The 15425-nt window shown below is 38.3% G+C and overlaps 1 protein-coding gene across 1 annotated transcript in view; it reads left to right on the top strand.

Annotated features, from left to right (window-relative positions):
- The window catches only part of cachd1 (cache domain containing 1), a 79357-nt gene that overhangs the window by 48947 nt on the left and 14985 nt on the right, over window positions 1–15425 (top strand). Inside the window, exons 5-15 of the mRNA XM_028027609.1 lie at window positions 3490–3616; window positions 4964–5108; window positions 5224–5440; window positions 5540–5689; window positions 8644–8907; window positions 10537–10686; window positions 11052–11175; window positions 11310–11427; window positions 13654–13822; window positions 13907–14049; window positions 14754–14935. Coding sequence (XP_027883410.1) covers window positions 3490–3616; window positions 4964–5108; window positions 5224–5440; window positions 5540–5689; window positions 8644–8907; window positions 10537–10686; window positions 11052–11175; window positions 11310–11427; window positions 13654–13822; window positions 13907–14049; window positions 14754–14935 — 1789 coding nt within the window. The remainder of the gene's footprint in view (window positions 1–3489; window positions 3617–4963; window positions 5109–5223; window positions 5441–5539; window positions 5690–8643; window positions 8908–10536; window positions 10687–11051; window positions 11176–11309; window positions 11428–13653; window positions 13823–13906; window positions 14050–14753; window positions 14936–15425) is intronic.

Genomic DNA, 15425 nt, shown 5'->3' with positions numbered 1-15425 from the left:
CCTGGAAATTTAGTCTTCCTCATTGCAAACTAATTTTACCATTCTTTAGAAAAAAAATAAAAATTTCATGACCCTGATTAAATTGATGGATTCCATTCCGCACCGATTTCTCAGTCATTCTCGAGGTGTAGGCATTCTAAAAGAGTGTGATTTTAAGCCTTGACTGGTTGTTTTGCCAGACTGGTTGATTATTTTACTTGCAGTTTATTGTTTTAACATACTGGACTAGCTAAATTAAACTCTTGAAACTTTCTTAACAGATTGTGCTTCCAGAATTTTCTGTGTATTCAGCTATTTTTAGATACAACTTCAGTAAGGTGAGTTTGTTTTAACTAGATCAGTTTGACAGCGATAATAAATAGTTGGCATTAAAGTCCATCCTAAGCAATCGGATCCCATCTACCATCATATAGTAGAGGTTTTTGCTGTAGGAGGTATGAGAGAGCAAAGGCAACCTGCAAATCTGACTCAGTCACACCAGTTCTGTCAGGAGTGGGCAAGAATTTCAACAAAACTATACATCTGTCATTCTGTTGCTACTCTGGCTCAAATCTTTCTTTCTTTTTTTTTATACTAGTAACAGCTCTCTACAAATCTTTAGTTCCTGCCAATTTTGACACATCATCATTGGTGGGGCTTTATTTTCCTTACAAGGCCAGTCGTAATGAGTTCAAGTTACCCCTCGGCCTCCCTGCTCCTCTTCTCGTCCCTCACACTAACTCCTCCTTGACCTCCTCATTGCCACTCTTTTCAGTCTCTCCCATTTGTCTCAGCCTAGTCTAAACAAGGCTGCTATAGCGGGAAGGGAGGGCGTGGCTAAGGACACAAGAAATAATTGAGGAGGAGAGAATGATGAATGAAGGGAAAGAAGGGAGGGGCGAGAACTGATTGAAATGGAGTAATTGTATCTAGACTGGGTTGATTCCCCCAACCCCCTTCCCTTTTTATCTTTCATTTTCCTTCTTCTTTTGGAAGGACAGGAACAATGGTGGATATTGGTGAAATTAGTGTTTATACCAGCAGGTGGGTGAGAGATGAGAGGCTGAGTGCAGTTTGATTACGGTACTAGTTTGATCCATCTACTTTTTCCCCTCTATCTTTTTCTTTCTTCCAGTATAATTTTTCCAACTTCAGATCCCCAATTTCCCATTCTACCCCTTTGCTTTCCATCTATTTTTGTCTACCTGTCAGATATTTTCTACTTCCATTATTGGTCACATTGTTGCTCCAGCATGCATGCCCAGTCTCTCAGCCTATAATGATTGACTGATCATAGTTTTGAGGCTGAATTCGAATTACTAAAGCTTACATATCCCACTACTGAAATTGTTACATTTCAATTTCCCTTCAAGAGGATGCAAGAGCAATAGAGGTAAGAGCAGAGGTAAAGCTACGTTATGTGTGATGGAGCCTTTACTGTAAAAGGGTTTCAATAGTTTTGAAAAACACAGACAGATGCTTCTGTAGTACCCATTTTTTTCACTTTGTATTACTTTGGAGTTCATCTAGTATGTCTAGCTTTATTGACTGGAAATCTCTGTGTAGGCCACCAACATTTCCTAAAATGACTCTTTTTTTTTGTTGAGCTCTGGATACTTTTCAAACTTGAACAAGGTTTTGTAAACTATCTTCATTTCTCTGGACTTTTTTGGCATCATTAAAGTATTATTGTATGCAATCGGATTTGGTATTTGAAAAGCAAAGCAATTTTGTACTTAATGATCTGTAAGACAAACAGTGAAAGCAGTAAGGGAAATATTTCACTTTGGTTTTACATAAAAACAGACAGCAAAGTTTTCTATAAAAGGTAGAAGTCTTGAAGCAAGTTTTTTTTCTACTAACTAAACAAGAATGGACTCCCATTAAGATCCAGTACTATAACCAACCATCCCAAAAGCTTTAACATAATCAAGCTATCAAGTGTAAATTCACAACAGGATGACTGTTTTTTCACCAATGCCAGGTGGCTCAACAGGGAATTACAGTGGTTTTGTAGACTCAGTGTATAAAAGGAGATGGGAAAGCTAAAGTAGCAGTAAGTAGTTGTCATGTGGTCCCCATTTCTTGGTGTAGATAGCCATTTGTCTTCACAAGCCTTCTTCTACTGCCAGCACTACAAAGTGGTTCCTGTTTATATGAACTAAAGAGACAAATGAGGTAGTAAAGGGGAAATGTTCAACACTCTAGGTGAACCTGTTTAAGTGGCTTCTCTTTCTTGATGAAGTGGAGTCAATGGTTTTTTGGTTGAATAAAGACTGTTTTTTCTCTAATGCCCAACTAAAACATCATCCTTCTTCTTTACGACAAAGCTAAGAAATTTGTGAGTTTGTTGAATGAGCGGACAGAAAACGATTCTGGCAGTCATTGTAGAAGTAATTAACAGAAGAATAAACATATTGAAATCCTTTTCCAGGTCACGGAAACCAAATTCCACAAAGCTACAAATGACCTCCAGGATGTTTATTGAATATTTATTATTGCTACGAACTCAAACATTAAACATCTGGGCAAATAGTTTAACTCACCATAACAGACTACCCAAATAACAAGTAATGACCTCATGTGGTTTTGTGAAAATTAAGTCATTTGTTTTCTTGTCATATACCAACTATGTTTTGCTACTTCAGTCTGTGCATCTTTTGAAATGGTCTCTTAGGATAGGATTTGGTCATTTGACCTGATGTTTGCATTTTTATATTTTATTAGCTTTAAGCTTTTGCAACTATTTTCCAACTTTTTATATATTTATATGTATATATATATATAAATAATCACCTTCTATTTTGCCAGACTTCGGACCCAAAAGACTTGATGGGCAGTTGGTTTTTAGATGGAAATACAAAGGCAGTGAACGAATTGGTAATAACGAGTCATCACTAAATTGGGGTCTAAGTAAGGCTTATATTGTAGTGACTAGTGTCAATAGACTGGATTGGGATATTTTTGTATTTGAGAAAGATCTGCCAATGGAGTTTATCATGATAGTCATGATTGGAAAAAGAATAAAAGTTATTTGCCCACTGCTATGTATAACTGAATTTTTTTTATGGGTAGAAATTTACGAAAACGGTACATAAAGCTGTTTTTCTTAAGTCTGGTAAATCTGGAACTTTATTATGCAAGAATGGAAAATTATTTGCATTTTCAAACTTTACTTTCTTCTGATTAAATATCTGAATCTTCCATAATGAGTCGAATTGACCAGATCTTTTTCCACTAACTACCTCAGGTCTTGAGTGGTACCTTTTTTGGAAAGAGTTGACATTTTATGAGCTTGTTTTAGTTTGTCATTTTGTTATGTGATCCACATATTTAACACATTTAACTGAACCTGAGCAGTACTGAACACTTCTCTCAAAGGTGTGTTTGGGCTGTTGGTTTCACTTTGAAAATCTTTTCATGTGTTTGTTTCTCCTAGGCACCTCCACATGTCATCAGCCTGCTGAATTTGTATAATCACCATTTTTTTGTCTTCCATCTTATGTGCAGTGTTGGCAGACAACCTGAAGTCCAACCCAGGGATAAAGTGGCAGTATTTCAGCTCAGAGGAGGGCATCTTTACCGTCTTCCCCGCCCACAAGTTCCACTGCAAAGGAAACTACGAACATCGCAGCCGGTACATATCGCCCCTTCTCTCTCTTAAAATAGTTACATTTTTAAAATGTATTTAGGGACTATTCTTTTAAGCAAATAATGAAATTGTTTCCCGCTCTACACACACGTGACAGTTGGATCTATCTGCCATGTTGTTGCCTTCGTTTTCATCACCCCCATGCACCCTTCAACCCACTGCCCCCTCCTCTGCTGGTTGCTGTAGGGTGGCCCAGAGGGCATGCTCATGGCATGCCGCCCTTGTACTTCATGACCATACATGCCTTTAGCAAGAATGTGCCTCTGTGCCACTACAGACTGATGGAATTTCACACCCCAAGTCTGTTTTTTTTTTCCTTTTTCTTTTTATAAACCCTGACGTGAATATATCCTTCACTTTATTCCTTATATACTTTGCATCTTCACTGGATTTTTCTCATCGCAGTTTGTATTAGCAACTTGGCGTTCAGCCATGGGGAGAAAGGATGTTGGTTGGCCAGCTTCGGTTGTGAATAAGGCTTTGTGAGCAGAACCCCCCACCCTGTACCTCTGTACGTGTTTTCTTGTCCAGCAGACCACACACAGTGGCTTTGAATCCCCGTCCACGTCCCATTCTGCTTACAACATACAACCATCGACATGTCAAACTATGGATTGCAAACATTTTAGTTCCAACCCAACGGTTTTATTGGTTCAGGATAAATAATTGAACTCATCGGATGCACTAATCTGATTTCCCAAATTAAAAGTTCCCTCTTTCATTACTTTCAAAGTGATAACAGGTTGACTTTCCTAGTGCAACAATTAGAGGTTGTTCAAGTTGCATCAAAAAGTGAAATTCATTAATAATAGATTCATCACACACAAAGTGCATAATGAACTTAATTCAAATATTTTATAAAAATCGATTGTTTTCTGGATACACACACACTCAAGCTAGTCAATGTCTTGTATAATTTCCCCTATTTTTGCAACTTGTGTGTTTACCTTTTTCCATTTTCCATTGTTATGTGGATACTTCATTCTTTGACTTGCCAGCTTCTTTTTGGTGGCTTAGGGTCTTTCAGGGGTGTATCTGTAACTATCTGGTGAACAAGTGTCTTGACGACAGTCTTGCCCGTCTGGTTTGTGTGGACAATTGGGCTTTTCTGGAGAAAATTTAATCCTAAATCTCAAACTTTAGAAAACATCAGACAGTAGTATGACCTTGGTTTGCACCAAATGATCAGAAAATTGACAGAGCTCATTAAAATTTTCAATCCAGAAAAATCTGGGGGTGATGTAGAATGTTACGTATCTGGTGGACTGGATTGGACTGGACTGGAGCAGACTGTCCGGTGCCTCACTTTGAGTTTTTGTGTTCTTGTTCCAGGCCTGTGTATGTCTCTGCAGTGCGTCCACAATCCAAACACATTGTGGTGATGGTCGACCATGGAGCGTCTATAACAGATTCACAGCTTCAGATCGCCCGTGATTCTGCTCTTGTGATCCTTAATTCCATCGACGAACACGATAAGGTTTGTAAAAGGAAGCAGACGTTTCTCCGATTGATTAGGAAATGATTATTTACAGGTTGCTTTGAAAGATCAGGAAGTTCATCCATTTAGGTGAAATTGCCTTGTCCCTCTGCAGATCTCCATCCTGTCTGTGGCAGAGGCGGTCCGCTCCTGCTCTCTGGACCAGTGTTACAAGAGCCTGCTGTCTCCGGCCACTAGCGAGACTAAGAGGAAGATGAGCACCTTCATCTCTAACATCAAGGCCTCTAGTGGAGCCACACAGCATGCAGTTGGCTTCCAGAAGGCTTTTCAGCTGCTCCGCAACACCAGCAGCCTCAGCAAGCAGAGCTCCAGTAAGTCCAGACAAAACTTTCCAACTCCTGCTCTTTTGCATGTGTGACATGAGATTCCCTGAGCCCTTTAATCATTAAATGTTTCATGTCACGCACTAGCTACAGATATGGTCATCATCTACCTTTCATCTGGCGTTACGTCTCGAGAATCGTCCGAGCTGGAGAAGAGAGCGACGCTCAGCGTGGTCAGAGAGGAGAACCGACACCTCAACAACTCTGTCATGATCCTCACTTATGCTCTTATGAACGGTAGGTGTCGATGTCAAATTTATTTATGTAGCACTTTTAAAAACAGGTTTAAAACTGCACCAAAGTGCTTTACAAAAATGATAGTAGAATAAGTTGATGAAAAGAGAGAGAGGATCATCATGTGCGTGTTTCTACCAAATTAATTTCTTCTGCTACCAGGTGTTCTCACAAATCATTTGTTGTTTTATATATGTTATAGATTCTCTTTATTTTCTTTGAACCTTTTTTTATTTCACATTGATAGTGTTAGAATAGAACCAACTATCGGTAAAATAATTAAAAAGAATTTCCACCTGAAGCTTTCACAGATTATTTGGTTACTTAGTTACGTTATTAATCCTTTTTTTTTTTCTTTTTTTGTCAGCTATTGATAGAATAACAATTGTCACAATTTCTTTTTCTACCAGGTGTTTCCACAGATCATTTGTTTACTTATTTTTATGTCATTTACTTTTTATTGCACATTCAAGGAGAAGAAAACATTTATATTATCTCATCTTTACCAACTATTTTTGAATTATAAAACATATTTGGTTGCATGGTACCAAGAATAAAGGCTTGCAATAGTTAGATTCCTTGTGTGACTCCATCTGCCTCACCACTTAAAAAACTAGTTTGACCCTAAAGCTGTGAAATGCATTTCAACAATCTGAAGCGCTCTTACATCAGCTTTTTGGCTCATTTTGAGGGGAATTGAGTTGTTGCTGTGAAATCTAGTCAGTTATGGGGAACATTTTTTATACCTTTAATAAGTTCACTATGTTGCTGTTGGAAAATGAGAAGTTTTGTTCATTTTTTTAATACCCCATCTCCTTTTATCTGTTCTCAAAATAAGCCTGGAGGTTACAAAGATGCTCTGAAACATTTGACTGTTTCTTGTTTATCTGTGTTGAGTCTGAGGTCTGTATTCTTCTTTCTCTCCGTTTTCAGTGTCTTTGTCTTTCCATCTGCCTCCTCTAATTCCCACCTCCCTCCGCAGGGCACACTAACCCACCCCTTCTGTGCATGCATTAGGCCACCATTAATACAAATCATTTTTGCATCGGAGAATGGAAATGAGGTACATCTAAGAGAAAGGGGGAGAGCAAGACTTCAAAGGGCCGTGCCGCTGCCTGGACGTGTGTGACTGACAGAGGACCTTGGCTCTTTAAAGAGAGATGATGAAAAGGATGCAGAAATCTCTCGTTCTCCTGGTGTATTAGAATTGCATATTCGGAAAAACATTTGTTTCGTTGCTGATGCTGTTGCACGACTCTGAAAGGCTCGGCTTGTGGATGGGCTGGGAAGAGGGGTGTCTTTATTTTTTTTATTTATTTATTTATTTTTTTGCTCCATCTCCTGCCAAATGTGAAGTGCTGATTGTTGAAGGAGATCAGCAGTCTGACCGGCACTACACTGCACAGTTGTGTGTTTCACTGTGTGTGTGTGTGTGTGTGTGTGACAAGTTGCAAAAAGCATTGGCCTATGCAGTCCATTGTTTTGTAACTCAATTCTTAATCAGATGTAAAAAATAAAAAGAAAGAAAAATTTTCACCCTTCAGATCAAATATTTTTTGGGGAATATTGGAGCATAAAAACCCCTGCAAATGAAAACTGCAGGTATTTCTGCTCAGCCTGAGCTGTCAGCAGATTTTCCTCCTGGAGTCCGTTTGACGCTGCTACCCATCGCCTCCACTCTGCGGTCCAGCAGGGTGATCAAACGAGCAGAGCCCTGGCATTAAAAAAGAGATCCCACTGTAATCCGTTCAGTGATTGGACGCTGGCAGACGCTCGACTCTGTCCTTCCCGACGGCATGTGGGATGCCAAATGTTCCAGGTGACAGCTGTGGGGGCTTGTCATCCATCCATCCATCCATCCATCCATCCATTGAATGGTTGAATGACCTTGTGAAGCCTGTTAAGATAAAGTCAAAAGTGTGCTTTGCTGTCTCTGTTCTGCATGTTTATGTTTTAAGTATTGGCAGATTTATTTATGTCATGGTGTTGGAGTTGACAGACGACAGCTGGGCTTGGAGGGAGCTTGGGATGGCTCAAGTCAAGCTTGTCAAGTCGGGGCCTGAATGTATTAAAATAAATTCCTGATGCAGATGCAGAAAAAAAGTTCCAAAATTTGTAAACACTGCTTTTGACTTTCCACTAAGAAAATGTGAGAAGTCGGAAGTGTTTTATGGGTTTCTAAGTGATTTAAAAAAAACAAAAAAACAACAACATTGTTTGCACATAGAAATCTGCAAAGTGTGTCTTACATTTGTGTTCTGCTGTGGATCCCCACAGCATGATGCTGCCACCACTAAATTTCACAATGGGCATGGGACTCAGGGTGTTCAAAGTTCAATCTTAAGTGACCAGAACATATTCCACTGGAATTCATTCTGTTTTTTTTTTTTTTTTATTATTTACAATTTGACAATCTTGCCATTCTCTTTCAACAATCAATATTATGTGTTCCATGGTTAATAAATGATGCGTCAATAGCCAAGTCACCATAAGGAATTTTAGTGGATGATAAATTGTCCCAGAAATTATTGCGATAAACAGTAACAGGGTCGTTTGAGATAATTTTCAAGTAATGTATTGATAATGGAATAATACAAATTTGCTCTCTCAAAGACTAATAAACTTTAAATTTGTACAGATAAACCACAAGGGAACTGGAAGAATTTAAACCACCTGTAATTTTTCCTGCACTTTAATTTTTGTCCTATGTCTGGACTAAAATCCCAATAAAATACCTAAAAATTTCTGGTTATAACCTGGTAGAAATGTTAAACTTACCAGGTATGAATATTTTTGCAAGACTTCAGTCATATGTGAAAGCCAATTTTGGTTGGTTACCGAGTTAACAGGCATGTCAAGCCATGAACCCAAGGTTTGTTTATGATATTGGTTCAGAATTGACTTTTATTGTCATGTTGTTGCTCAGTTTCCCTTCCTCTACCCATTTCCTCCCTCAGAGGGAGTCACGGGCTTGAAGGAGCTGGCCTTCCTCAGAGACCTCGCCGAACAGAATTCCGTCAAGTACGGCGTCGACCGAGCGTTGGAAAGGGAGCGCGGATCGGCCGGAGCCCCCATGATGCCGGTGGTGAAGGGCAGCATGATGGTGCTGAACCAGCTGAGCAACCTGGAAACATCAGTGGGACGCTTCTACATCAACCTGCCCAACCGCATGATTGACTTGGTGCGCTTCAGCCTGCCCTACGCCGACCCCATGGGGGATGGTAAGTGGTGGGGACCGGCTTGGAATGACGGAAAACTCCAGCATCCATCTCATACTTGACCATTTAAATATAGAAATGCATTAATCAGGATTTAATTGGTCCATATCAAGTATAGCTGCAGCTAATGATTCTTTTAGTAATCAATTGTTCTAATATTCTGATGATTAATCAATCATCAGGTAACAAAATTGGAACAATCTGCTGATGTTTCATTTAACCACTTAAATCCTTTCATAGAATATAAGAAATGCATTTAAATACAAATGCAAATAAAAAAAATATTCCTTTTTAAATGAGAAAGTGAACATTTTATTGCCTAAAATACAAAAAGCATATCTTTAGTGAACACTTGATCATTTGTAGCAAAATATGCAGCTGCAGCTAAAAAATTAACAATTAGTAATTGGATAGCAAAAGGAGCTTAATAGGATATTTTTTTTCAGATAGAATTTGAACCAGGTGGTTTTTTTCACTGTAACAAATTCAATGTGTTGATTTTATTATTCTTAATTTAAAAATTAAATGAACAAAATCTGACTTTAAAAGTGCAGCTGGTACCTTAAAGAGGCAGGATTTTTACGTTCAACAGAAAACAGTGAGCTTTGGGGATGTTTTTACCTCTATACCTGCTGCTCATGATGTAAGAAAAACTCACCAGTCTTGTCACAAATTCTGTTTCATTAAACTTTTTGTGTAGTGTCTTTCTTAATGAAAGGAGTCAAGTTTTGCAGTTTTCTAATATGTGAAAATCAGTATGCATCTGCTTCACTTCAGTGAAGAGCGGTTATGGAAAATGAAGAGTGGTTATGGAAAAGGGGCCTCTGTGCTGCTTAATATTATTAAGTCAGAGAAACAGGAAGTCATGGTTTAGTCATTAAAATCTCCTGGACCCCTCCCCTGACTTGGTTAAAAAAAGAAAAGAATAGATTACAAATACTTCACTTTGATAGATAAAGTATTGGAAGCATCAATATTTGTTGCTCTAGTAAATTTTCTTATAACCAAGTTGTACTGAAATTAAAGGTTGGGTTTCAGTATGAAAATATTCTACTTCAGTAAAATCTGAATTTATTTTAAGATACTTTACTCATCTGTTATAGCTGTAAATGTGTGGAGAACGGCATGTTTTTGCTTTTAAAAACCTGTTTTAAAACTACACATTAGCATAACAAAAACCTTTATTTGCTGTTAAAAATTATAAATCATAGCAATGATTTACTAACTACGCTGTTGTGTGAGTTTTACTCATAAGTTTTACTAATTCGGAGCCTTTTGGGCTGTTTGGGACAATAGAAAAGGGTAGCCATCTTGCAGTCAGGAAGCTGAGGTTTGGATTTCAGCTTCCTTCCTATCCATGTGTTGTTCCCTTGGGCAAGGCACGTAAATCTAATTTAACTGTGTCCATGTATGTGAATGTGGCTTGTGTGTAGAACTTTAGGTGTTCAGTATGACTAGAAAACCATTATGTACTCCTAAGAAATTTATTTTTCTCAAACTATAACAATATTGCTTGATGGCTGGTAAATTGTGATGTGTTTCAACATGGTTAAAAAAGAAAAGAGCATCTAGAATAGAAATGTCTTTTGAAGACCCACCAGCTGCCTCATGTACCTGTTGCATCTCCTCCAGGCTTCATCATGACTGTGAGCCGGCCCTGTTACTTCGGTAACCTGCTCCTCGGTGTGGTCGGAGTGGATGTGAACCTGGCTTACATCCTCGAGGACGTCACCTACTACCAAGACTCACTGGCTTCTTATACATTTCTCATTGACAACAAAGGTACATAGAGGCACATACAGCAAAATCACGTCTGATTCATGCAGAATGTTGAGCCAATCTTGATCTGTACTCTTTCAAGCATGTCTGTTTGGCAGACAAGTGAAACATTAGTGAGGTTTTTATTGGATTGCACTGATTACTTTCAGTGCCGTTAGGAAGCTTTTAGTGTGGTGCATTCACTGATTGGAAAAAGTTTGGAATTTTTTGTTTCTCATCGGCCAATAAGTTTTCAGAACCAATAAAGCAGAAAATCTGGGCACCATATGATCTCCTAATGGATTTCTGCTTGTAGTCTTTGACTATTTAAGTAAAAACATAGAACAAATACAGTTCCACTGTTTTAATCTTGCATTTGATCTTGAAAGGTTATACCTTGATGCATCCATCTTTGACCAGACCATACTTAATGACAGAGCCGCCCCTACATACTGATATTATCCACTATGAGAACATCCCAGGATTCCCTGTTGTCCGACACAACATCCTCAGGTGAGGGAACATCAACAACTATTTGAAAAGTGACAAAGAGAGCAGTAGCTCAAATTGCTCAAGGCATGGCTGTACAAGCAGGAAGATTTTGGTCAAATTTTTACATTAATCTTTTGATTGTTCTGTTTGTGCAGCCTCCCTTTAGGCAGTCAGATCATTGCTGTGCCCGTCAACTCTTCCCTTTCCTGGCACACAAACCGGCTGAGGGACAACAGCAAAGATGCTTACAATGTCAGCTATGCCTGGAAACTGGTAGGTTTTCAGTCGGTGTGCGGTCCAATAACCACTGAAAACACATCCGATTTATTCATGTTTACCTCCACATATGAAGTACATTATTGTCACTGCACTGCGCTCTAAAGTCCTGCCAAGATTTATGCACTCATCCTTCACCGTCTTAAATTAGTTTTAGTGTAGCAAAACCCATTAAGCCCCAACACCCAGAACCTGTCTGAATCTGGGTTGAATGTTCGGAACAAATTGCAACAGGACGACCACATCACCATGACACCACTTAGACGTTTTGGCAGAAGCAGAAGAATCATCTTTAATTTCAGCATGTCACTTTTGCTTCTTTTTAAATGCTTTCTGACATTTGGGTTATTCTTTCCAAACAAGAACAAGCGTTCAAACAAGTCACATTTGACATGAGTTTGGCAGTGCTGCAGGGTTTTAATGGGCTTTCCAGAGCCAGAACATCACTGAACCTGCCTACAAAAACATCATTTGAGAAGAGAGTTTTGTTTCCCACAAAGGTCGCCCCGTTTTGCACTGCTAATAATATCCAGGTGGATTGAGATGCAGATTTATTTGAAGAGATGGTGTTGAGAACAGTTTGGATCTTTATGACACTTGTATTACTGCCTGATTTTAAGTAACAAATGCAGCGATAGTCGAACAATGAAGGGTTAATTTAAGATCTGTTTTTGAAAGGGACACATTTATGCTCTCCTGCAGCCATAAATCTCTGGCACTGTAAAGTTGAGCTTGTCTTTAAAAACAGGAATGCTGAACACAAGGATTTTAAAGCTTCAGATTTATTTGGAAGCATAAATAATTGCTCACCTGTGTATGTGAAGATGAATTAAGATACACAGTGGAGCATCTCCAAAATTGTCTTAATTTTAAAAATTGGGGGATGTAGCTTTTATGTTTTTTCCAGTTCTCAATCAGTTTGACATTTTTGCCCATTTTTACCTCCATTTCACTTAACCATTACTTATCAGTTGTTTAAGTATTTGTATGTTTATATGCAAATGTTCACACTTTAGGATTGAACTACATATTGTTTTCTGGTTCTAAACTCCTCAAATTTGGTCAGTTATGACCTGTGAGCAACCCAAAATAGATTGCAGTGATCTTCTAATTGGTCTTTATGGGAGTCACATAACTATATTTTTTACCATTAGAAAATATTGTTTTCTAATGGTAGGAAATATAGGAAATTATAGAAAATGCATGAAACATTCCCAAGTTGGGTACACATTGTGATCACTAAAGTCCTGAGTACAAAAAGATCAAAATTGAAAAATGGTCTTGAGATGTCAGGGAAATACAGTTGTTTTTAGACTTTTAACTTTTTTAAATGATCCACTACATAAAATTATATATTGATTATGTTTAAATGAAATCTTTTATTTTATATTTGCAGCATCATGATCTGCATTTTTACCAGACCTCGGTTGTTCTGGTTTTGGATTTACTGACTGAGAATCCATTGTAAAACTAATTCAAAGCCCATCTTAAATTAGGGTTTGAAATGAAACCTGTGGTTTTCTTAACTGGTTGAGATGCAAAACAAAGCTCTGAGCTGTTGTTTAATATCTTTGATGTTTCATAACAAAGATATGAAATATTACTAACACTGCTTTAAATAATCTGTATTTAGTGCAGAATAATTACTTCATCTATTGAGAAGTGCTGATCCAAATTAGTTTAAATGTAAAAAAAAAAAAACAAAAACAAAAAAACTCTGTAAATTAGCCTTTTATTTCATTACCCAAGTTCAACTTTGTGGTATTTTTATGATTTATACAAAAAAACGGATAATGAAACTCAACACGATAAATGTTTTTTGTTTAAATATTTAGTTGTCATAAAGGCAGATAGGTGAATTGAAAAATCTGAGCCTGGAAAAGCATTGAGTTGCCAAATAGGATTCTGGAAATCTTGAATTGCAAAATAATTCGTCTTGTATAATCAGTTGCAGGAAAATTTTTCAAATAAAGGAATTATTCATACCAAAGTGTAACTCTTTCTCCATGTTGTAACTCTTTCTCACTGTTTGGTACATTTCTTTAAAAGGATATTACAGAATCAAAAGTCATGGTTATACAATTTGTTTTTAATTTGTTTTAATCAAAAGACATTCAAAAGAGAATGTCTTTTGACAGTTATTGGGTGTGTCCAACTAGACTCATTTACGGTAACAAAGGAGTCATAAAAGCATCCAGTAAGCTCTCTTCTTTTATCCCTCAGGTCCAGGACACATCTTTTATTCTGTGCATCGTGTACATCCAGCCAGAGATCCCAGTGAAGCAGCTGAAGAACCTGAACACGGCACCCAGCTCTAAGCTATTGTACCATCGCTTAGACCTGTTGGGCCAACCCAGCTCCTGCCTGCACTTCAAGCAGCTCGCCACTGTTGGTACGGACAACTCTAAATTCAACAGACCTTTATTATAATCTTACTTAGCTCTCTAACATTACTGTCCTTCTGCCTATTTCCCAGAATCCCCCACAGTGATGCTGTCTGCTGGTAGCTTCTCCTCTCCATATGAACATCTCAGTCAGCCGGAGACGAAGCGGATGGTGGAGCACTACACGGCCTACCTCAGTGATAACACCAGGCTTATTGCCAACCCAGGCCTCAAGGTACACAGCCTTTAAAACACACAACATTCACACATAAAAAGGTCATTTATTTACCTAACAAACACATGGGGCACTCCCAGCCTGAGGTCGGACTGGAGGCCTTTTTACATCTCTTCCTCCTGTTATGACACTTTCATCCTAAACTTCAACTTAACTCTGTCATGTTTTGTGGAGGACTGTGCTTTAATAGGTGTTTTTTGGCCAATCTTGTTTTTAAATATTTCTGCAGGTAAAATTTCAGAAGTTGTAAAGATGGTCTGCAACTTTAAGAGGAAGGGGATAAACTCCCACAAAGGTTTTGGCATTCTGTGTGCATTCCTTTCCTGGGGGGAGTTGGAAGTCCAAAGCTGAGTCTCAGTGCAGATTCCCAGGCTAGTCTTAAAGAGCCCCTCCAGTGACCTCATCACCCCTTTCAAACTCGGAGGTTTGTCTCGGAATGGTTCTGAGATGGTATTTTTCCAGGCTTAGCGATTAATCAGTCAGATTTATTTCCCCTAATGACACCTCATGAATGTTATTCACAAAATGACTAAAAAATGTCATTCATTTTTTAGTCATTTTGTTCTCAAGCCAAACATTGCAAAAAGTTTTCACAACTTCCATTCAAGACAAAAACACACAAAATGAATCCAAGTTTCTTCAACCCCTGCTGTTTCTCTCCATCCTCTCTCATCTTTCATCCCTCCTTCTTTTCCCCTCCACAGTCCTCTGTCAGGAACGAGGTTATGGCAACCAGTCATGTTACGGATGAGTGGATGACACTAATGGAAATGAGTAGCCTCAACTGCTACATTGTGCGCCGTTACATAGCAACGCCCAGCGGGGTGCTCCGGATTTACCCAGGATCGCTGATGGACAAAGCGTTCGACCCGACCCGCAGACAATGGTGAGGCTTACTTTGGTGGGTTTGAAAAGGAGGGCAAGATGATGATAAAGGTGTTTGGAGTTTTGTTTTTGGGCTGCGAAGGTGATCCAGAATAGTTCTGCAGTTTGCTCCTGTTAAAGAGAAACAAATGTTTGATATTCATAGCTTCAGTCTGGTAAAGTTACTTTTATGAAGTTTGAACTGTGTTTTTTTTCCTATTATTAAGTCAGTTGCTGTCAAATTTAATGTTTTCTGAATAATAACTCACATAAGCACATTACTAATGTGGCTTTTTATATGAATATAATATCAATTTTACAGTTCACAACTTTATAAGACTTAACTAGCGAAAACCAGAACATGTACAAAGTGCTTAAAAATGTATTATTACACTATTAAATTGCATAAAAAGTCAAAACAATGAAAAACTTTTTTTTTTCCAATAAAGCACATCTTTCTTTAAAGTTATGTTTGTTTGGAAATAACACGTGGAGAACCTCTGTAGCAGGAA

This window comes from Xiphophorus couchianus, chromosome 9 (genome assembly GCF_001444195.1).
Source record: "Xiphophorus couchianus chromosome 9, X_couchianus-1.0, whole genome shotgun sequence".
In the NCBI taxonomy this organism is placed as follows: Eukaryota; Metazoa; Chordata; class Actinopteri; order Cyprinodontiformes; family Poeciliidae; genus Xiphophorus; species Xiphophorus couchianus.
Note: the sequence above shows the minus strand (reverse complement) of the source record. Positions and strands in the feature narration are given on the sequence as shown.